Raw genomic sequence first — 22,133 nt, forward strand, 5'->3', positions numbered from 1 at the left:
TATGGACTTCTCCCACCTGCTTTGTTTTCCCATTTTGTACTGGTCTTCAGCAGGCTGGTACCTGTGGTCTTACAGGGCTTGTTTTGCTGCTGTGTGGCTATTGTGTTAAGTTTCCAGCCTGCTTGTGTGAGCTAGTAAAAAAAGAGCAACCTGAAGCTCTAGCAAAGAGGGTTTTGCTTGGTAGAGACCAGGTAATGTCACAGCTGGCTTCAGGGGCCAGAGCCAGCAGAGAGCTCCCGAGGTGTCACGGGGCTGTAATTGCACAAGGGAGCTCAACTGGTCCCATAAAGCAAAAAGTGGTGGTTGGATTTACGGGGCATCGTGGTGACTTGCAAAGCAAAACCAGCACATCTTCCTGGGATGCTTGTGTGAGAAAGGTCCCTCTGCTTTGTCTTAGCTGGAGTGCTATTGGAATGCATATATCAAATCAACTTAATAATCCTTGCCCCCACGCCAAGTTTAGTAATTTGGGGCGTTGGGATTTGAAATAAAAAGCATCTCCCTGAATTTACAAGAGTTTTTCACGATGTAAGAAGCCACCAAGAAATAACAGAAGTCTTGCTGTGGGAAATATTTTACGACCTGGCAAAAAATTTCTTGCAAATCATTCCAGCGACTGTGGATTGTCTCTGGCTTTCAGGCTGGTTTTTTTGGCATGTGTGAGGCAGGGGCTTGCTTTTTGCTGTGGGACCTTGTTTCCCCCTCCCCTCCCCTCCCCTCCCAGTTTAAGTCAGTGTCTGTCAAGACCAGCCCTTCAGAGTCTGGCATTACTGGAGGCAGCCTGTGAAATGTAGGAAAAGGGTGAGAAACCTTCCCTCCCCCTTCCCTGCAACTTGTTAACTCTTGGGTGAGAAAGGTCTTTCCAGAAACGTGCGAATTAACATGTATTTGATATTCTTTTAAAGACTTTTGCTGCTTTGTCAACTCAATTCTAAGAGAAACGTGTTTAGAATGCACAGTTTTGGGAGCTTGTTGAGTGTAGTTGTGGTTTTTTGGCTGCGTCTTGGAGAGTTCTGCAACTAGTTGAATGCTCAATAATTCAATGTGATTTGCTCCCCATATTATCCTTTTTTTGAAACTATTGCTACCGGAGAGTTATCTGATGCCCACCTGCTAACCAGCCCTTGCACAACCGGCCGTAAGGAGCTGATGAAAAGTGACAGGCTACGTAAACTCTTTGAAAAGCACGAAACCAGCGGATAACTCCATCTCCAGATGATCTGTGAAACCCGGACTGGTGTGAGAAACTTGTCTGAATCCAGTAGGGAGGTGATGTTTCTCCAGACACCTATGTAGGGATTCTGCCTTGTTTTCAACAAAATACTAAGAAGTAACGGCAATCACTTTAAACTGGGATGTATTGATTTCTGATGGGCAAGGCTCTCCACCCATGTTGTCTCTGTAAAGACCAAGGTGTAACTCCTGCTCCTGTTCAGATGGCATGAAGGGTTCCCAGCAGCTCCACAGTCCAAGCCCTCCCAGGTGCAGTATCTTTGGCTGTAATGCTCATCTGCTGCTGGAACGTGAATGGTCACAGCTCTGGCCCAGATGCCTTCTCAGCTCCCCCTTGGCTTTAAGTCTCTCTGAGGCTCCTTGACGTCCATGCATACATGCCCAGAGTGTGTGTTGGTTGTTGCACAGATCCCTGTGGTTGAAGGCTGTGGTCTATAGGTTGTTGGTGCCACAGTGAACCTTTTCATCCCTGTCAACTCTTCCCTGGTTAGCTCAGCCAATGTCCTCAACAGACACAGAGATGCAAGCCCATTCTACTTTCAAAGAGCAAAGGGTTCCAAGATTGCTTTGCTTTTTGTGCTCCTAAATGCATCTGGAAGTGAGGCGTTCTCCCATTTTAAGGCACTTAACTCCCACTGCAAGGAAGGAGCAAGGCTGTCTTTTCTTGACAAAGGTAATCCCTGATGGCCAACCTCAGCAGCCTCCTGTGAGGGTGGGATGTCTGGTCTGCAGTGACTTGGAAAGGTGCGAACAGGCTTCTGAGGTGTCACCCCTACGGACACCCACAGCCCAAACCACAAATGTGACCTGCTGTTGGAGACTGAATTTTTGCCTGCGTGTGAGAGAGGGCTTTGCTTTTGGTGTGAGCTTGGCAGCAACCTTGTTTTTCGAAGTGTGCCTCTAGGATTGGTATGTGAAGAGGCTGTAGTTCCCGAAACAGCTGCTTTGGTAAGTAATTAAACCAACTCCTCTGAGAGCCCATAAACCTTTGACAGCATTTACTAGTAGGGAGCAATTTCAGCTTGATGCAAACATTTGCTGGCCGAGGTGAAACTCTTTATTTCTCAGAGGGATGAGATCTAAACATTTAGGAATAATATCTTCCTGGTCTGAAACTGCAGATAAGTGACTTCCAGGGAGGAGAGTGTCCAGCTGCTGAGCTCTAATTGATGTCTGCATCCGAAGAAGCATGGTACAATACTAGTAGTGACTTTAGATCTTCTGGGGACTATAGATATGATTTATAATTGGCACTGTGGCTTTTTAGAGGTGCTGAGCGTTGCCAAGCCTTTTATATATTGTCCCGTTGAAGTTGTGTGCTTGAATTAGGCATAAGTTGAAGTGGCTGATTGTACTGGGGCTGCATTCATCTAACACGGCGTCGGAAACCTCGGGGTTCACTTAGCAGTAGTGCCTTTCGCTGGTGCTTCTGGACTGATTGACTTCTAACTCTTCTAGATGAACAGTCTTCTGTGAACTGGAAGGAGGGCTTATCATACAACTGCAAACAGTTTGTGGAAACCTTCCTTGGAGTTCTATGGGATGTGCTGGAGAGCTTTAAAAATGAGTTGATGAGAGTCCACCTCCAAATGAAGAAATTAAGTAGAACTCTGTTGTCTTAAGGGGTATTGAATATCTCAGTCAGCATCTTCTTACCATGGTGAGACTCATGGAGGCCAGATGTTGGTCTTCATTAGCTTCAAGTCAACACTCATTGCTTCCTGCTTGAGTGACCTCAGGACGAGATGGAGTCACCTTGTTGCTAGCAGTACTTAGGTCAGTCTTTTGAAGGAACGGAGAGGAGGCTTGGACCTTTCTTGTTTTGGTGAGTGTGTGTAGCTTGTGGATGGCTTTTCCTTAGACGGGGCTGCTCCAGTATGCCCTGTTGGGGGAAGGTTAGCTTTATATATGCCAGTGTAGTCATTGTTGTCTTCTACTGGTATCACTACTGCATCTTGGGCTGTGGGACCCACTGTCTGCAGTGGTACAGGTGCATCATCTTGGTTTGGTAAATCTGTTTCCAGGTCTGTACTTGTTCCTTACTGGCTTGAAGCTCCCATGTTCCGTATTTGTGGAGGGTTTACAGAGTGGCTGCTTTTTCTTTTGACATGGTGGGAGGGAGAAACTAGGTCAGAAGAACGCTAATTTTGTGTGTGCAAGTGCTAGTCTGTGAGCAGGGAATCTGGAATAGTCAGTGTATTGTAGCTTCATTGGCTTGGCCTCGGCAGGACCAAGTGGGACTGGACTGTGTATGTGCATGGGGGACTTTTTCCTGTTCTTCCTTCAGTGTTGGTGTTGGCTATACCTTTGCTGGTTGGTGGCTACAAATCCACGCTTACATCTTAAGTTGAACAGGTAGCAGTTGAAGAAGTAATCCAGCTTTATTGACTGAAAGGCCCAGTGTGGTGATTAGTTCTTATTTAATTTTGCTGTTGCCAACTATTGGCAGGTCTCAACATTTTGGAAAGAAGAGAGATGCATACGTGGTGGCTGGAACTTTACTGCCGGGAGAAGCTAGGGAGAGGAGTGTTGGAGACGTGGGAGAGCTGATCTGTGGTTTAGGAAGAGGAGATGGGCAGAGCACAGAAGTGGCTCTCAGCAGGGGCTGGAGGAAGGGCTCCTTGTGAGATGCTGAAGAGGAGCGGTTCAAACAGATTTGTAAGCAGGCTTCTCTCAGCTGTCAAGTGGAGAAATTTTTCTCCTGTTAGTAACTTAGCCTTGACAACAGTTTTTCTGATGCTGTATAGGAGTGTTGTTTCTTGATTAACATCTTCGTTTACGATACGGAGCTGGGTGTTTTGGGGGTGAGGGAGGACAAACTGCTTCTTCAACACGAAAACAAAACCCTCGGCGAGTTCCTTATTACTCTTCCAAGTAGAGCAGCTTGTATTGCTTGAGTAGGCAGGAGGTGCAGTGGTAGATGGCATTGATGATAGCTTGTCTTGTGAGTCTCTGGATGGGTGGGCGAAGGAGGGGAAGAGTACCGAAGCTAGGAGGAGAAGACGTGAGATCAAGCAATCCCCATGAGGGCTGAGTAGCATCCTGTAGTCCGGTGTGGTTCTGCTCCGTTACTTGGTTTATTACCAAAGCAAAATACCTCAAAAAAAAAAAAAAAAAAAAAAATACCTGTGTAGCCTGTTGAGGTTTTTTTTTACACTGCTTTAATTAATGGCCAGGCTTAGGGCTATGTCTGTGTGATGGGAAGGGCAGTGTTTGAAGCTCAAAAACCTAATGTACCCAGCTTCTTTTTCTGGTAGTTCCCAGTAAGTCGATCAATATGTTGTTGCCTTGGCCTTTGCCTTCATGCTTTGCATGCTCATGTCTGCAGCTATATTAGCAATCCTCTCCTGGCCTCTGCAGTCCATCTTCCTATTACTCACCGGGCTGTTAACTAGAAGTCCCTTGGAGATGGAGACAGCTAGTTGATGACTAAAAAGCAAATGTGTCTTCAAACCCTTCCATTTTTCTCTGAACTACCAGAGTTCATTTGGGGTAGCTTCCCCAAGGTGATCTAGACCTCGTGTTGACAAATCGTACAAGTGCTTCAATTCCCGCTGTAGAAAACAGCGTAAAAAGTATGGCAAAATGGGCGAGTTGATGTGTCTTCAGAAGGAACAGCAGTCGGCTTTTTAGAGCTTGAGGTTACTTGGGTCCTGATGCTTGGGAGATGTATGTGGTTGTCTTCAGAGCTTCTGACTTTGCCAGCATGAAGGATGGGCTCACAGAGCATGGTCCAGCTCAGGCGTTTGGCCTTGGGAAACAAAATCTGGGCAAGTATGTAGCTTGTGAACCTAAGGCTTGATCCTTATACTCATTCCTCATAGTGATGTTTTGCATAATTGGAAATACATTGCCCTGATGACAATTTTACATATCGAATTGAACTGCTGAAGGGCTTTTCTCTCTTTATCTCCTGCGTTCCTCGCGTTGCCTTTCTCACACGCTGAATTAATAAGCTTCCTCTCCTGGTTGGAGCTCAATGGGGATCAAAGACTCAACGTTCTCCAGGCAGTTGTGTTAGGTTTACACCCCATCTCAAGACACCCACTTGTGCTGAGGGTGCTGCTCACTGCTGTCGTGCCAACCTGTGTGATGCATTGCCATTAATCTACAAGAGCCAACTGCTTGCCGGGGGGGAGTGACCCTTTGGTGCTTCCCAGTGCCAAAAAAAATCTCTCCCTGTGATGACCAGGACTTGTCTCTAAGCAGAGGCACCTGCTCCTGGGCAGAGCTCACTGGGCTGGTGTTGAGGGTCATGGCTTTCTAAGCCCACTTTGGTTCTGGAGGATGCCTGATCAGCTTAATGGGATCTCCTGGTGAGGCTGTTTTATTACAGAGCTGTAAGGCAGAGGCTTATAAAATCCTGATGTTTGGAAATGTTTAGTTGCACGGGCTTTATTTGTAGTGGAGATTAAAACAACAACAAAAAAAAAAAACCCAAAAAACACCTCTCCTTGTGCCATGGAGCTGCTTCAGCTAACTGGTGCCTGGGGATGCTCCTCGGTTACTGACCCATAGCTGTTGTGCTGCCTTCAGTTACGCAGAGCATTTCCCTTCTCTGGGGGTTATAACATTTGCTTAATGACTGGATATCTCCCTGATTTTTGGCTGGAAGTTGTCATTAGCTGCTCAGAATTGGGGGACTTAAGTGCACGATGATTATAGAGGCTCTGATCTCTCATTTCCCCTCCCATGCGTTCACAGCAATCGTGGTTTAATTGGTGTGCCCCTCGGTTCCTCCCCGAGCATCTCTCCACTGTCTTCTCGTGTAACCCTTTCTGCTATATACCTTTTGGGGGGGCTAGAAGGGGGAAAAATGAGGCTTCTTCAAGGAAAATGAGCAAGTTTGGTATACAGACAGTGTATAAATGCTTCTCGGCGTTCGTGGACATCCTCCTGCCCGTGTTTAAGGCCAGCTAAGTGGTGGTCCACTAACTCAGTGGCCACCGTAGCCCACACCAGCACACCCCGCAGCCCTCAACCCTTAGCTGACTTAGCCCTGGATGTGGACGGTACTCTACAAATAGTCTCCTCAAGCGAAGTGTTGGCTCTTTTGTGGACTTGCTGAGACGTCATGGTGTAGGCGAGGATGTCTTTAGTTCTGGGGGGTCCTGTGTTGGGCAGATTTTAAGCAGGAGGGTGCTCCTGCTGGGAGCCCCGCGGCTCCGTGCTCCACGCCGATAAGGCCTTCAAAAGGGATGCCAGTTCTGTTGCTGAAATTCGGATGCATCCTGCTTTATCATCCACGTACAGAAGTCCCTTTTCTGATAATGCAGCAATTTTAAATATACTGTTTATCGAAACAAAGCGGACTCTTTTTTTTTTTTTTTTTTTTTTTTTTTTTTCTCCCCATGGTGTTTCTGGAAAAGATGATGCTTTTTCTGTGTCTCAGGCTGGTTTTAGCCACTGAGACTTAAGTACCACTGATTTTCCTGGGGGGTGGGTGAGGAGCATAACAATTTCCCACTTGAATTTGAGCCCGTGGTGGCTGCAGCTGTGGAAGCAGGGTCGGATCCTGGCACGGGAGAGCTCGGGTGCCAGCCCGTCCCTGCCCGGAGGACCACCGGGTCTGCACAGCCCTTGCCACAGGTGCCACCATGTAAAACGCTTCCAATCCCACGGGCAACTGAAAGATCCTCTTGTTGAGTGTTCCCTTGCTTTATGAAGCCTGAGTTTGCTCCTGTGTCTTCTGGCACAAGTTCTGAGTAACTCGTTCCTCCTCAACGAGGCTTTGTGTGCCGTGGCAGGCGAGCGGCCGCTCCGGGGGTGGTGGCACCTTGGTATGGAGAAATCTAGAGCTGGGCTCTTCTGGGAGCGGGGTGCTGAGCCTGCACCACCCCAGAAAGCTTATTGGGAGGGAGGGAGGGACACTACCTTGGTACCAGGGCTCTCTGCCAAGCCTTTGGTGCTGCTACAACCATACAAACCCTTTTCTGCCTGAAGCTAACGTAGAACTGAAAATCATTTGTGGGTTTGTCTTAAATGCTGGTTGTTTTCCCCCCTATTTTAAACAGTACACCTTCTTTTCCTGAGCTAACAGATTGCCTCGTTATTTTTCCCCCCTTTTATTTATGGGCTTGTTATTTAGTCCAGATGTTTTCAGTTTTGGGAAAAAAAAAAAAAAAAGACAAAAACCAACAAAACAGTAGTGTTTGTGAGGGCATCCCTGGGAGGAGGCTGTTGTAGCAGGGGGGTCTCAGCCTCACCGACCCGGTGTGTCCCTCTTCGATGGGGGAGAGGACACGGGGAGGAGGTGGTGGGTGCCCGGCTGGAAGCAGCTGGGTGTAATGAGCTCCAAGGGCAGCCCCAGCCAAGCGTGACCCAGGCACACTGCTGGGAGCCCTGGTCGCCAGCACGGGGTATATTTGGTCTGAGATTACTCCCTGCTTGGCCTGGATTGGTGTCCGTCGGGGCTCTGCAGGGTGGATTGCTTTTCCCCTGGCTAACGTAAAAGCCCCTGTGAAGTGCGCATCCATACTTTTTCCATATTTTCCTCCCTTTCTTCCCGCTCCAACCTGCCGAGCTGCTGTCGCTGCTCTCTGGTACCCTCCTGAAGCATCTCAGCTGGGGCTTTGCAGGGTGCAAGGTGCAGGATGTCACCCCCCTGATACCAGGGACAGCCTGTTTCCCAGCACCATTGCCCAGAGAAGCTGTGGCTGCCCCATCCCTGGAGGTGTTCAAGGCCAGGCTGGATGGGGCTTTGAGCAACCTGGTCTGGTGGGAGGTGTCCCTGCCCATGGCAGGGAGTTGGAATTTGATGATCTTTAAAGTCCCTTCCGACCCAAACCATTCTGTGATTCTATGATGACCATGAAGATGCAAAGTGCATCTTCCTGTGGGATCCAGCCCAGGAGTGGAAAGAGGGATTTTTTTTTTTCCCACCCCTTCCTGCCCACCCCATCCTCTGCTGTGTATTTTCCGGAAAGGCCATCAACAACAAGTCACTCCTGGGCATGGAGAGGCTGTTGGGGAGAAGTGTTGTCCCCAACACAGGACAACACAGGCTGAGGAGGACAGGGTGGCCGGGAGGAAGGAGCCAGCTCGCCACCGGCATTCCCGGCGTGTTGCCATGGCTGTGCTGAGATGGGGTGGCTTGTGCCCGCGGTCAGGGGAGAAGTGTCACTCAGCTCCATGCCGTGAGAGATGCCCGGTTACCTTGGCAATGCTTCTGGAAAACCACGGAGAGGGATGGAGGGGGGATGTGCAGCAGAGAAATTGCTTGATGGGTGGCAGCTGTGGATGGTGGGAAAGGTAGGGGAAAAAGCCCTGTTGGTGCACGAGTTGCCCCTGGCTAAAGTGAGGTGGTGGCAACCTCAGCAGGCATGGGGCTGGTGGGTCTGCAACCAAGTGATGGATGGACTCGGATAAAGCCGGTGAAGCCACACCACGCCTGATGTGTGTGCACATTAGAGGAGTGAGAAGTGACCTGGGATGGCGGGAAGGGGTATGCTTTGGTTTGAGGATTTGTGGAAAGAGGTTGGAAAACATATTGTGAAGAGCAGTTTGCTTTATCAGAAATGGCCAGCTGCTTCCCTGGATGTTTCTCCAAACCTCCTGAGCATCTGCCCTAGGCACAGCTTTCTTCTCCCTTAATCTCCTAGTGAATATTCAAAAATAGATATACTTGTAGCACTGGAAAAGCCTCTTTCAGAGTTGTTTCAGCACTGCAGAGAACAACCCTTAGGAAAGAAGCTCAAAAAATAAACAGCAGCTGCTGCCGTGTTTCCCGCTCCTCCTTTCTCACCCAGGTTGTGAAAACCCAGTGCACCAATGGTTCCCTTTCCCATCCCTTCGTGGCATTTCCCTGCCTGCTACCAAGGCAGTAAAGCCACGAGATGTCCCCACCCGGCCGAGATGGTGGGTGCTACAAACCTGTTGTGCCACTGCTTCGCCTGCTGAAGGTTGTTTGAGGTATTTTTGCATCAGGGCAGAATTGTCCTCAGTGGTCTCCAAACCTTCTTCCGGAGCAGCATCCCTGCCCTTGGCTGCGCATGGTGCCACCAAAAGCTGAGCTTGGGCTCCTTGGGGCTTCCCACACGCATATGATGGAGAAACGGGGAGATGCGGGATGTGGCGTTTCTAAATGTGTGGGGTGATCAGTGGGTTGCTGTGCCCCTGGCACGGAGGTGTGCCGAGCCCCAGCAGGTACGCGGCAGCACACGTCCTGGGCTGTGTGGAAGGGTGCCTCAGTCGAGTCAAGGCTTGGATTAATTGACTTGCAGTGTTATTAATATGTTGAACCACGCTTCTCAGCTGCTCACAAAGACCCAGTGTTTGACTTTCGGACCCAGAAGTCGTCTTGAACTGATGTGGGCTTTGTAATGAATGAAACCTCTGTGTCCATGGTGCGGTGGTGGGTGTCCTTCCTCTGTCTCCCAAGGAGTGCTGCTGGATGACCCGCCTCTCCCCATTAGAGCCGTTAGCGGTCCCATCTGCATCCTCTTGGATCACCCTCTGCTCACTGGGACACTGAGTTGTTTTATACCTAAAGTGTCTCAAAACCCAGCAGAGAGGACGGGTGGTGCCATGGGTGCTGGGGTCACCCGTGTCATGGGTGGGTGGGCTGGGTGGTCACAGGGGTGCTGGGACACCTCTGCATGCACCAGCATCCAGGGGCGTTGCCTATCCAAAACTGGAGTGATGAGTACGGGAGAAGGAGGAGGAGTGGAAGAGTATAAATAAAGCTTCTGGAAGGGGAAAACCCACCAAGAGGAGAAAATAGCAGTGTTGGTTTATTCACAGAATCACAGAATCTTCATGGTTGGAAGGGACCTTTGAGATCATCATTTCCCCACCCTCCCTCGTACCTCTCAGCTTGTGTCTTCTTTTAACTGTGCCGGCAGCTTCTGCACGCGTGTGTGCAACTGTCCTCCCCTGGCTGGGCATGGAGGGGATCTGGAGACGGGTTTTGGTGCTTGGGTGCCACCTTCCAAATCATTGGCTCCTCACTACAAGGAAGACATTGAGGTGCTGGAGCGAGTCCAGAGAAGGACAAGGAAGCTGGTGAGGGGTCTGGAGCACAAGCCTTATGAGGAGAGGCTGAGGGAGCTGGGGTTGTTCAGCCTGGAGAAAAGGAGGCTGAGGGGAGACCTTCTCGACAATGACCTGAAAGGAGGTTGTGGCCAGGTGTGGGTCAGTCTCTTCTCCCAAGTAACAGGCTATAGGACAAGAGGAAAGGGCCTCAAGTTGTGCCAGGGGAGGTTTAGGATGGATATTAGGAAAAATTTCTTCACTGTTAGGGTTATCAAACATTGGAACAGGCTGCCCGGGGAAGTGGTGGAATCACCATCCCTGGAGGTATTTAAAGATGGGTGGACGTGGTGCTGAGGGACATGGTTTAGTGGTGGTTTTGTCAGTGTTAGGTGATGGTTGGACTTGATGATTTTAAAGGTCCCTTCCACCCTAGATGATTCTATGATTGTAGCGCTGCCCTAGATCGCCTCATCTTGATTGACGAACCAGAAGGTCAATGGCCAGGATGCACCAAACCAAAAGAGACGTTTACGCCAAGTAACAGCTAATGCTGCTGACCTTGGGAATAGACCTGGGAAATCCTGTTTTCAGCCCCAAAGCGACATCCTGCCAGTTAGCTCATTTTTTTCCAAAGCTGAAGCATCAGAAAACTGAAGTTTTAATAAGAAATAATGACTATCGCATTTAAAACGTGCACTGCACGTTCGCATTTCAAGCAGGTGACCGTCAGACGGATCAGTGCTCGCTCACGAGCCCCAGGCTGGTACCTCCCAGCCCAGATGCTGGAGGTGGGCAGCGCTGGGCAGAGCCATGCTGCGGCTTCTACTCATCCTTACCGTGATGCTAATTATCCCTGGGCAACCTGAAAAGCCTAAAACACTCAAAATATTTGCCAGTGGGATGTTGCTCTCTCTTTGCTGAATGTTTATTTTTGCAGAGATCTGTAGGTATTGTTTATTAATTTTTTTTTTTTTTTTTTTCTGCCTTTTCTCCTAGGATCCTGCAGGAATCTTTGAATTGGTGGAGCTTGTTGGCAATGGTACCTACGGGCAGGTCTATAAGGTAAGGGCTCCACCTGAAGTGAACACCTTTGCCTTGGCCGCGTGTTGGACATGGAGCATCCCAGCATATCATCTTGGCCAGGTTTGACCCGTTTTCAGGCCTGGCAAGAAGCCTTGCTGAACTCCAGCTTTTTGGTCTGGTGTGCAAGTACCATGTAGCACACAGAGCACTTACAATAAGCAATTCGTTTTAGTTTTGAAACTGTCACTAAAAAATAAATCGCTGCTTCCCCCCCCCCCCCCCCCCCCCTCCCCTCAGTTGCTTTTTATTGATTATATGATGAGGAGGGAGTGAAAAGTCTGCGCTTGAATAGATAAATCTCGATCTCTTCTAAGAGCTGAGTTTACGGCTGCAATAGGCTGCCAAATGAGTTTGCTACAGTCCAGTGCTCTGCTCGCACGCCGTTCTACCGGCAGAAACCTGCTGCAGGAGAAAAAACACCACCGTCAATAGGCTGGCTTGCTTTCCATTTCTGTAAACATCTGGAAGCAGCTCTCAGGATGAGAATAGCCAGGGGACTGCAGAGGACAGAATTTTAAACCCGTGGACTTCTTTACAGAAACGTTTAAAATGTCCACCCTCTGCTAAATTGCATGACCTGTCCCCAACACCTCTTAGCTTGGAGGATTTCCAAAATTTGTCGTCTCAGTGGGGTGTTTTTGTGGATGATTCTTGCAGGGTTGGGGAAGGGTTGAATTATTTCCAAATCTGGGTTTATCTGCACTTAATATTTTGGTGGGGGGATGTTTCAGCACGGTTTGCATGAGGAATTTGCCAAATATTTTTGGGTCTGTTGGGAGACAATAGCTCCCTTGGGTCTCATTCTCCAAAAAGTACTGTATGCGTGGACACAAGTTCTGTATATTTACGTGTGTGTGTGTGCGCGCAGAGATCCTCTTTACCCATCAAGCCCATATTCTTTTGTGACTATAGAAAAGAATATATCCGTGTGCTTGGAATATATCCATTTGTCGCTTGGAAGGTGCAGCTCTTGCCCGTCGTGTGGTAAAAGGCGGCGAGCTGCCCCTGCTTGAAGAGAAGAAGAGGAGGGTGCTTTAAAAAGCTACCTGTCAGAAAATATTTGTTCTGAATTCTGGTTTCCCCATCCTCCCACTGCTGGGGAGGCTAATCCCGTCAGTATGAGGATAGGGGGATTGAAGTGAACTGAAGATGAACTGGAACTTCTGGACTTTCAAATGTGTGAATTTTTGAACTGGAATAAGTTTGGTTGTTTTTTTTTTTAAAAAAAAAAAAAAAAAGGAAAAAAAAATATAATCACCACCAAAACTGTTCTTATCAAGGTTCTATTCCAGGGAGCCTTCCCCTCTGGTATTGGTTGTTTTTCCACCGTGTGCTCCCCACCACAGGAGCTCCCTCCTGAACTGTTTTTCTTCTCAGCTGCTAAAATAACGGTAGAGGGTGACCTAATTTTCACTGGTGCATATTTCTAACAATCAGTGGAAACTATGCGCCCTTAACGGCCTTTAGAAAGCGTCGTGTTTTTGTGGAGAGCAGAAAAGGGGAAATAAGCTGGCTGGCGCTGGCGCTGCTCGGTGCGGGGCTCCGCTGATTGGGTTTTCTCTCGCCGCCTTTGATTCTTTCGGCGTGTCTGTGTGTTACCTCAAAGCTGGGGGGAAAACCACCCAGAAACGTCCAAGCGTAGGCTTTCCGGGAGGTGAACGCTTCTGTGTTCCCTTTTTTTTTCCTGCTGTACAAGAAAAAAAACCGAATAAACCATTTTATTTTATTTTATTTTTTTTTAACTTGCTGGGGTAATCGGGTTGTCCTCGGGGTGGTTCACTGGGTACCGGTGCCGGAGGGGACGGCGCTGGGGGGGGGAACGCTGCTGCCCGAACCAAATGAGTGAGCATGGAGGTATGAGTTCAGGCTAAGACTGACTTCAGGGCTCTCTTAGACTGCAGTCTTGGAGTAGCACCCGCTCTGTAAACAAAAGGAAGCTTTGATATAAAGCATACAGAACTGTTTATGGTGTCCCACCCTTAAACCTAGCGCAGAAATGAGACCTCTGCGATTCTTTTCCTCCAGATCCCACCGCTGTATTTATCTCTTGCTGTAAAACAAAGGGATCAGCTTTCATGACATGCAGACCTTCTGGCTCCCTTCTAAAACAGCCTTCAGAAGTGGTCCATACTTAGGAGCAGCGTCCTCTCTAATTTAGTGCTTGTTCCACCACCGTTTCAAACTCATCTGAGCTGGGGCTGGGGTTTTCCCACCCCTACCTGAGGTGCACCATCGCTCTCCTCTCAGAGGCTGTGCGTTGTCTCTAATTGTATTTTTAGATGTGCAAGGGGTAGTTCATTGTGGTGCCTGCTCTGGTGCTGGTTTCCTAGCCCGGGCTTTGCAGGTCCAACCCCTGCACTCTCTACCAGGATCCATCACCTGGTGAGCATCACCTCCCCACCATCACCTCAGCACGCTGGGTGCTCTCTGGAGTGAGCAGAGCAGCTCTCCCATTGGGAAGAGGCAGATGTGAGATGCTTATTCCAGGCAGGGGAGAGCATCTTATGTTTGTGTCCTGTGAGACTGCTGAAACAGGACTGCAGCCCTGATGTTTCCACCAGAAAACCTGACTTAGCCAGCCACGTGGCCATATTTGTGTTGGAGACTACAGGTGGTGACCAGCTGGCCTGCCCAGGACCTGGAGGGACATGTGCTAGGGGCAAACCTCCCATTGATCCCATGGGATGAAGCGTGCAGTTACGTTGTTCTGATGACTGGATGATATCCTAGCCTGAGAGGGTGGGGAGCCTGAGAAGTATCTGGTAGTACCACAGTAGCAGGAGCCATCAGAGAGCAGTGGTTCACGGAGCCAACCTCCGGATCCGCTGTGTTGGGGAGGTTGGGGAGCCTCTTCCACAGCACATCCCTTCTCCTTGCTCATAGGAGAAAAGACATATTGGCCAAATCCAGTGCAATTAAGCGCTCCCACCGGGAGTGCCCGCCTCTGCGTGGGCACCGGGATGGAGCTCGCTGCACGGCTTGCTTTGATCCTGCTTTCTGGGTCACGATTCGAAGATCCCTTTCAGGTGGTACACAATGCTTCTGTAAATCAAAGCCTTGCTCCCTGAGGCTTGAGCTCCAGAGGCAAAGGTCACTTGTTCTCATTGATCTCTGTATTTTCAAGTGAAGGCCTTTCTTTGCTCAGAACTGCAGGTTAAAGCATCTCTGTGGTCCTTCCCGGCTCTGGCCGTACCCCAGGGACACCTGAAGGCTGCAGGAGCCCTCAGCAGCGACCTGCTCTGCTTGCTCTCCTCTCGCCCCAGCCACCCGCTCTTCACTTGGCATAATTGCAGAGAGAAATAACATTCCTCGTTCGCTGCTTAACAATCTCTTGTGAATAGCTTGATTTTTATTTTAATGAGGGACCGCACTGGTGATGGTTTATCTCTCTAATTGAATCGGTAGCTTTTCTTTATTTTCTAATAATCCTGCATCTAATGTTACAGATTGTAAATTCTTTTGATAATAGACTGAGAACTTCCTAGCTACTGTGCCAGACATTGTTGCAGTAGGGGATTTTTGTGTCCTTGGACTTTCTCTTTTTTTTTTTTTTTTTTTATTTTTATTTAAGGTGTTTAAAGAAATGGCTTCAGGAATACAGTGAGTTGGACTTGGGGAACTGAGCCATCGCCTTCGTGTTTTTTAGCAGGTAGCTGGTGGCTGAAAGCAAAATTCTAAACACAAAAATCACAAAGACCCTTTAGAGTATTATCTAAAGTGTGAGGAAATGCTGCTTTTATGTTCCAGAAACATTATTATTACTGCTTATCTCTGCTTTGCATTAGAGAGTAAGCAAAAAGTCCTTAAAATACTGTGTATGCTCAGATTGCCTGGATAAATCACAGCATCAGGGCCACAGCTGCTGCTGTTTCAAACACCAATAAATTCGCAGGTTGAAAGCAGAAGGGACACAAGGCTATTCAGAAATACCTTTCCAACAGGTCGTTACAAAGCTGGGGGGAAGACATGCAGCGGGCTACTTACTGTGCACTGAATATGTTAAAAAACAAAGCAATTCCCCGATGTTCTAGCCCTGCTTAGCCATGGGCGTTCCCACACTGGCCCCTGCGCAGCCTCACCAAAGCAGGATTTTGATGCAAGCCTTTGCAATAGTGGAAAAAAAATAGAAAAAAAAAATCAGTAAATAGGTCAGATGGTAACCTTTGCCTCTCTCATCTTGTATAGTTTTACAACACTGAACAGGGAAATAAATGATGCTGAGATTACATACTCACGTGCTTCTTCTCAACCATACCAGGAGGACAATGGTCATTAATGCCAAGTGCTGCTTTACTGGGTGCCCTGGGGACGTGGCTCTCCATTTACAGCTTCAGCAAGGCTTTATTTTACAGGGTACAAGATACAGTACTGTGGGCTAACTCCGTAGCTGCACAGTAACTATTGATTGTTTAATTAGCTGGTAAATGCCATATAATCGCTAAGCCATTACGCAGCAGTATTCTGCGCTCTAATTTAGAACGTGTGGGATCCGGGAGCCGCAAGTCTTGCAGCTCCGGTTCCCCGGGGAGCTCTTCCACCATCATCACGGGATGGGGCAGAGCAGGGGTCACCCCTCAGGAGCCACCTCGGAGTGACCACCAGCCACCTCCAGGCAGGGCGGCTGGCCACAGGCTGTCCCTGTCCCTCACCAGCCTGAGTTAGGCAGTGTTTGGAGGGGACATAGGTTTTGTGATTGCTCTTCGTTGTGCTGTGTTGTGTCCATCTGGGGTGCAACACATGGTGGGGGAAAAGGATGCAGAAATGCCCCCCAAGGCCTTTTGTCAGGGTTTATTTATATATTACCCAGCTGGCGTTTGCCAGAAGCTAGGACTGATCCACCTGGAGGCAACTCCCCAGGTTTGACCAAGTAGATGAAGATGTTGAGATGCGTGGGTATGAGAAAACGAATAAAGCATTTGAAATCCCAGGTCTCCTGTTGCAGGGCTGCAGGAACGCTTTGGTCCCTGACTCAAACCCCTGAGAACGTCCTGGGCACAACCCTTTTCTCAGTAACATTGTCCCAGAGTTTGCAGATGCCAAACGAGGAGGGATAACGCGTGTCCTGCTCTCCCGGGTGCTCTTTGTCCCTGCACAGCAGCATCCTTCCTCGTGGCATCCCACTGCTGCAGGCTGGTGGAGCAGAAGGGGAATATACTTTTAGAAGACTAGGGTTTTTTTCCTTCTTTTATGTTGTTTTTTTGGAGGGGAGGAATGAGAAAATAAGTAATGTGCAGTCTGTGCCAGGTTTAGCCTGCCCATGGTCTGGCTCAACCTGGCTGTCCCTCATCAAGTGTTGGGCCCTTGCATCAGCTCTGGTGAGAACAGTGACTCTGCAGGCTCCTGGGTCATTATTAGCAGTTCAGATAATTAGCCAGAGTCAAGAATGACATTAATTGTTTTTAATAATCAATTGTTTTATTGTCTCCCTTTCCAAAAGGCTGGTGGTCAATAGCTTGGTAATTAATCACTGTTGCTTTTAGCTGCGTGGAAGAAGTTACCATGCTGCACACGGTTAATATTTCCTGGGGATTGTTGCTGTAAAGAATTAATCTTGGTTTGCACACACGGCTTTTATGTGCCTTGCTCAAGAGACTGGGCTGAACGCAGGCAGACCACGCAGGGTGGCTGCAGACCGGGTCACGCTGCTGGCCAGCCCTTGTCCCAGCACCTGTCTTGTGGTGGCGGCATGCTGAGAACATGTGGACCTTGCTTTCCTGGGCCACCAGAGTGATTTCAGAGCCCCAGCATCTTGCTATCTAAGCAAACAGCTCTAACCCTAGATGGCCAGCTATTGCGTTTGGGGGTGGAGTTTCAACTATTTCCCTTTTCCCACCATCTGGTGGTTATAAAACGAACGGTGGTGCTGTGAAGTGAGGTGTGACTTGAGCCAGGTAGGTCCTTCTATTGTCCCGTCCTTGGCTTTAGGTCCTTCTTTTTGGTTCCAAGGTTGTGAAGCAATCTCTTCAGAGATTGCTTTTGCTACACAAAGGACAGGCTGAGTGTAACCCCATGTCTGTGTGTGTGTAGCCATCCCTCGTCGTGGTCTGATGGTCACCGCAGACTTGAGGCAAACACGTGAGGGCTTGGTCCCCTCTGATTTGGGTGGCTCCCCAGATTTTTCCCATGGTCTGCTGCTGCTCTAAGAGCCTGCTCCGTAGGGCCGAGACAAGGAACCACCTGCAGTTAACCAGCGCCGAGCTGCCGTGCCCCATCCAGGGCTCTTCTTTCCCCTGGGATGGTTTTGGTGGTGGCTGGGACCGCTCGCATCCGCCTCCAGATACGGACCCGTGTGGGCGAGCATCAGCCACTCGGCATCTTCAAGGTCGCATGAGGGCCGTGCGAGTGTGAGTGGATTTACAAGACTTACAAGCTGCTTTATAATCCTTCCGTATTACAAGCACAGTATTAAATATTAAGCCATTGTTTCCGCTGGGATGGCTCCCTGTGCCGGCGGAGAGGACGGCGGTGCCACCGTGTGAGGATGCTCACCAGGGCAGGGGTCCGGTAGCCACCGGCTCTGGGTTGGTGCTGGGCTTCTTATCAGCTCTTCTTGGCTCACGGGAAGGGGCTGGGCTGGCATATTGGTATGCGATAACGCATGCTGGCGTTATCAGAAGGAAAAGGGGCGACCTCAATTCTATCAGCTTCCCAAAGATGTTAAAATATCTCTAGAAGAGAAGGTCCTTTCCTTGCTGACTCAAAGGAGGGTGTTCTGTGTTTCTGAAGCGGGGAGACTTGTTTTTGCCATGCAGGCAAGGAAGTCTTAACTGGAAAATGCTTAAAATGATGTTTCACTCAAAAATTAAAAAAAAAAAAAAAAAAAAGGCAGGGAGGAAAAAAAAAAAAAAAAAGAAAAAGCTTTGTTACCAGAGCAACTGGTACATCTTGTGCTGCTTCATTTCTCTGAAACACAGAGAGAGCCCTCAGCCCTCCCTCCCTCCCCCCAAGAAGCCAGCCCACACACACCTACACACCAATATGTCACATTAACTTCGCTGCTTTCTGAATAATATAAGGGAAAGGTGCTTTTCACATTTCAATCCTGTAGAACGCAGGTTATGAAAGGTGATTAAAAATGTTCCTGTACTGCCTCCCTTTTACTCTCTATTCCCTTCCCCCCCTCCAGAGTTAGTGATGGGAAAGGGCAGGGTGAAGGTCAGAAGCATCTGTGAAGTGTCGTTTGCCCACACTCCCTTGCGTTGACGGATGCTCTGCTTCTGTAGATACTGCACAATTTTGCAGGACAAAAAAAAAAATCTGCAATGGCATAAGAGGGGTGGGGTGGGGAAGCTACCTTTGAAAAGATGCTAAGCAAAGTCAATGGCATGCTGCAGAGCACGGGGGGCACGGTGGTGGGTCTTGCAGCGCTGTTTGTGTGGGTGCTGGGCATGGATAGGGATGGAGGGAGAGCCTTCTCCAAGACTTGTGGGGATTAGAAGATGCTCTGTGGAAGCAACTGCTCTGCAGAGATAGGCAGAGCAACCACCGTTTCCAGTGCCACCTTCTATTCTATAGGAATGACTGGACTGGGAACTCAGACCTATATGTTCTCAGGTCTCCTGTGAGGACATTTAAAATGGGACCATTCACTGCTTGTCTGTACGGCCCTGGTATCCACAGATTTCATGGTTGTGGAACAGTACTGCTGGACGTGTGGCCTGTTCTATGTGAGTGGAGCTGCAGAAGAATAGTGGGAAGACGAGGATGTGGACACACATAGCTATATTTAATACCAAGGTCTGAGAAGACTTGCTGCCTGGAGGTCTTCAAGCTCCCCAGGAGAAATTGGTCCACGTGAGCTGTCAGGCTGGTGTGCGCTTGTGTGGCCGCTCTTGAGGTTTCTCAAAGTCCCTTGACTGTGGTCAGACTCTTTGGATCTCTTCATGGTGATGGACTTGGGCATCCAGCTCCCATCTGCGTTGCTCAGCCTGAGAGGTGGGGGTCTGGGGAGAGCTGTTTAGAAAATACCCGGCTTTTCAGAATCGAGGTTATTCCATGTGAAAGCATCTTTCTCTCTTTCAGGAGATGCAACTTCTTGTCCTACTGAAGCTCTCATTGCTCTGTAATATCTTACAATAGTATGTAGTATGTTACAAGCGTGTAGTCGTGGCCAGCGGGTGAGTATGGATGCTGTAAGGCTCGGGTGGATTACAAAAAGCATTTGATGTTAGAACATATCAATCTAATGGTAACCCTGGGCTGCAGGGCGGCAGATTAGGAGCATCCTGCTCTAAGTAGAAGCTGGTACCTGCTTATTTTTGTCGTTGTTGACTTGTTTATTGCATTATAAGGGTACTGAGTTAGTCTAGTGAACTGGAGCCTAATGCAGTGTACAGAAAGCCTGGGGCCAAGTTCCCGTTGTTGTGGACTTCTCCGGTAACCTTTGCTAGATGAGTCCTCTCTTCTCCTTTCCCATCCCCGTCCTCGCCCTTCTCCCCATAAAATCAGAAACAGTGAAACGCCGGGGTGGTTTTGGGAGCTGTTTGGTGGTACCAGCATTGGAGAGCCATCTATGAGGAGATGGTGTACCCCAGCACCAGCGTGTTGAAAACAAAAGATTGGAGGTGAGGCTGGTTCCCAGAGGAGCCACGCACAGCTGTAGTTAGCCGCTAGTAGGTCAGCCGAGCAAAACAGTCTAAAGAAGCACTGAAAAGTAGGTTTGGGAGCTGGGAGGTATTTTGTTCCTCCCGGCTCTGAAGGTGCCACTCTCAGCTAAGGCAGAAGAGGACATTTTGGAAGGTTTAGAGAAGGAGATGAGGAAGCGACAGCCTGTGGACGTTGGTCCAGGCTGTGTATTCAAAGCGTTCATGGTTGCTGGGAGTGTTTGTCTTCAGACATGTTTCTCGCTTGTCATTTTTCATATCTTTTCAAATTCTGCTGCAGCCTGACTTGCAGCTGACTGAAGACTTGAAGGCAAGCGATGCTTACGGGGAGCCGGTTGGAGCTCTGCATCTTCTCCTGGTTACGCTTTGAAGGCTCGCTGCAGCGAGAAGTGCGTGTGTCTCTTGAAAGCTGCAGTTTATTCTTAGGTTTACCTGGGAAGCCCTTTACACTAATTACCTAAACACAGAAAGCGCCAAGCAAACACAGACTGCTTCCAAATGTTGTGGGTTTTTTTCCCTCCCCTCACATAAGAATGGCAGATTGGTGTAAATTTTTTTGTTGTTTAGGCCTTTACATTTTTTTGTGTGTTTAGGTGTCTTAATTCTTGTGCTTGAATGTGCTTGTGGAAGCGTGTGTCTGGGAGCCCAACTCCGTCCCCACCACACTGCCCTTGTCCCCAAGCCCTCATCCCCCTCAGCTCACCATGTAGGTGGCTGAGAAGGAGATAAGTTAGGGCTTCAGACTGCGCTGCGATCAGCTGGAGAGGGATGCTAGAGACCTGTGAGTTGATGTTTGTATCCTCAAACTTCTCCTCCCCCAAGATCTTTTGCTCTCCACTGGGGCAGGGCAGTGCTTTTAAAGAAGAAGTGTTGGTACGTTCTCCTTTTTCATGCATCACCTCAGTTTTCCCAGCAGAGGTGACATGAAGTACGGAATGCATCCAGGAGACTCCGCTATGGCCTGTAGGTCTGCAAGAGGATGAGAAATCCCGGTGCTGGTTTGGGGCTGGTGGGCTTCCTCTTGCTGTGAATCTCCGCTTGAGCGCAGCAGTTGGGTTTGGAGACTGTAGGAACCTCCTGGGCTGTTGGGTTGCACCAGTTGCATGGTTGGAAGGGGGTTTCACCAAGGGCCTCAGCAGCAGGAGCACCTCGGAGTGGGAGGGATGCTGCTCTGCCCTGGTTTCTACTGTTTTATAGGGGTGTTTGCAACCTGTGGCAGTGAGTTTCCAAAGTTAATAGCCTTCTGTAGGTCTCTGGTTTTTGTTTTTTGTTTTTAATCCACTGTAAAGCTGAACCTGATGGCAAACCATACCGAAATGACCCGGGCGTGCAGGGGGCAAAGAGGGACAGGGAGGTAATCCAGCCCGAAGTGTTTAAAAATGGGAGCCGTGGAAGGGAGAGAGATGCATAAAGGACAGAATTGGATTTCAGAGGTCCATAGTTAATTCTACAAAGCTGCCCACCAGCCCAGCCTGGAAGCTCTGGCTGGGCTTTGTTAGCTCTCCATGGGCATTAAGGTGCTTCTGCCTTTTGATCTTTATCTGGGGGAGACCCATTAGCACGACATGCTTCTCATGCTGGAGGTGATGCTTCACTTCGGCTGCAGGGAAGGTCTGTTCTCGTTTCAGTGGATGTTGCCTTAGCTTGATGTAATTTTTAATTTTTTTTTTGTCCAGCTAGTGCTGGGTGGGGATATTTTTTTTCGCTAAGTCTAGCTATTGAGTTCCAAATAAACAAATAGTGTTAGCTCGTTACAGTTTTACTCCCTTGAGAAATAGTTATTAACAGGGTCAGTGTGAAGAAATGTATTTTATGTTTGTCTGCGTGGTATCTAGATCAAGTGAGATCAGGCTTGTGCAGTGAAACCACTACACTAAAAAAAAATTTAACTCGTGGATGGCTTCTGGTTATTTAAAAGGTGTGACTGGTTCCTCGCAGGTTGGCATTGTGTTTTCCTTGGAATAACCGTTGGTGTGTGAACTTCAGGGTGGTTTCTCCATCTGGGCAAGCAGCCCTGGGGTGTCTGCAGGGATTCCTGGTGGGGCCCCAAGGGGATGGGTTGGGATGGGTAGGAACCTCTGCTGCTGAGCCCTCATCCAAGCTCCTCCTCCAGAAACCCTGTTGTAATGGTAAGTAGTGGTCAGTGTGCCGGACAGAGGGTTGGAAAGGAAAGCTTGGAGCTTGTTCTGAAGCTTCTCCTTCCCCTTTTGGTTTTTTAAACTCCACATGATAGATCTGTCC

At 48.9% G+C, this 22,133-nt stretch overlaps 1 protein-coding gene across 1 annotated transcript in view; it reads left to right on the forward strand.

The window, feature by feature from the left end:
• Nucleotides 1-22,133, forward strand: part of TNIK (TRAF2 and NCK interacting kinase) — a 167,361-nt gene that overhangs the window by 17,886 nt on the left and 127,342 nt on the right. The window contains exon 2 of the mRNA XM_074153949.1: nt 11,203-11,268. Coding sequence (XP_074010050.1) covers nt 11,203-11,268 — 66 coding nt within the window. The remainder of the gene's footprint in view (nt 1-11,202; nt 11,269-22,133) is intronic.

This window comes from Numenius arquata, chromosome 9 (assembly GCF_964106895.1).
Source record: "Numenius arquata chromosome 9, bNumArq3.hap1.1, whole genome shotgun sequence".
NCBI lineage: Eukaryota > Metazoa > Chordata > Aves > Charadriiformes > Scolopacidae > Numenius > Numenius arquata.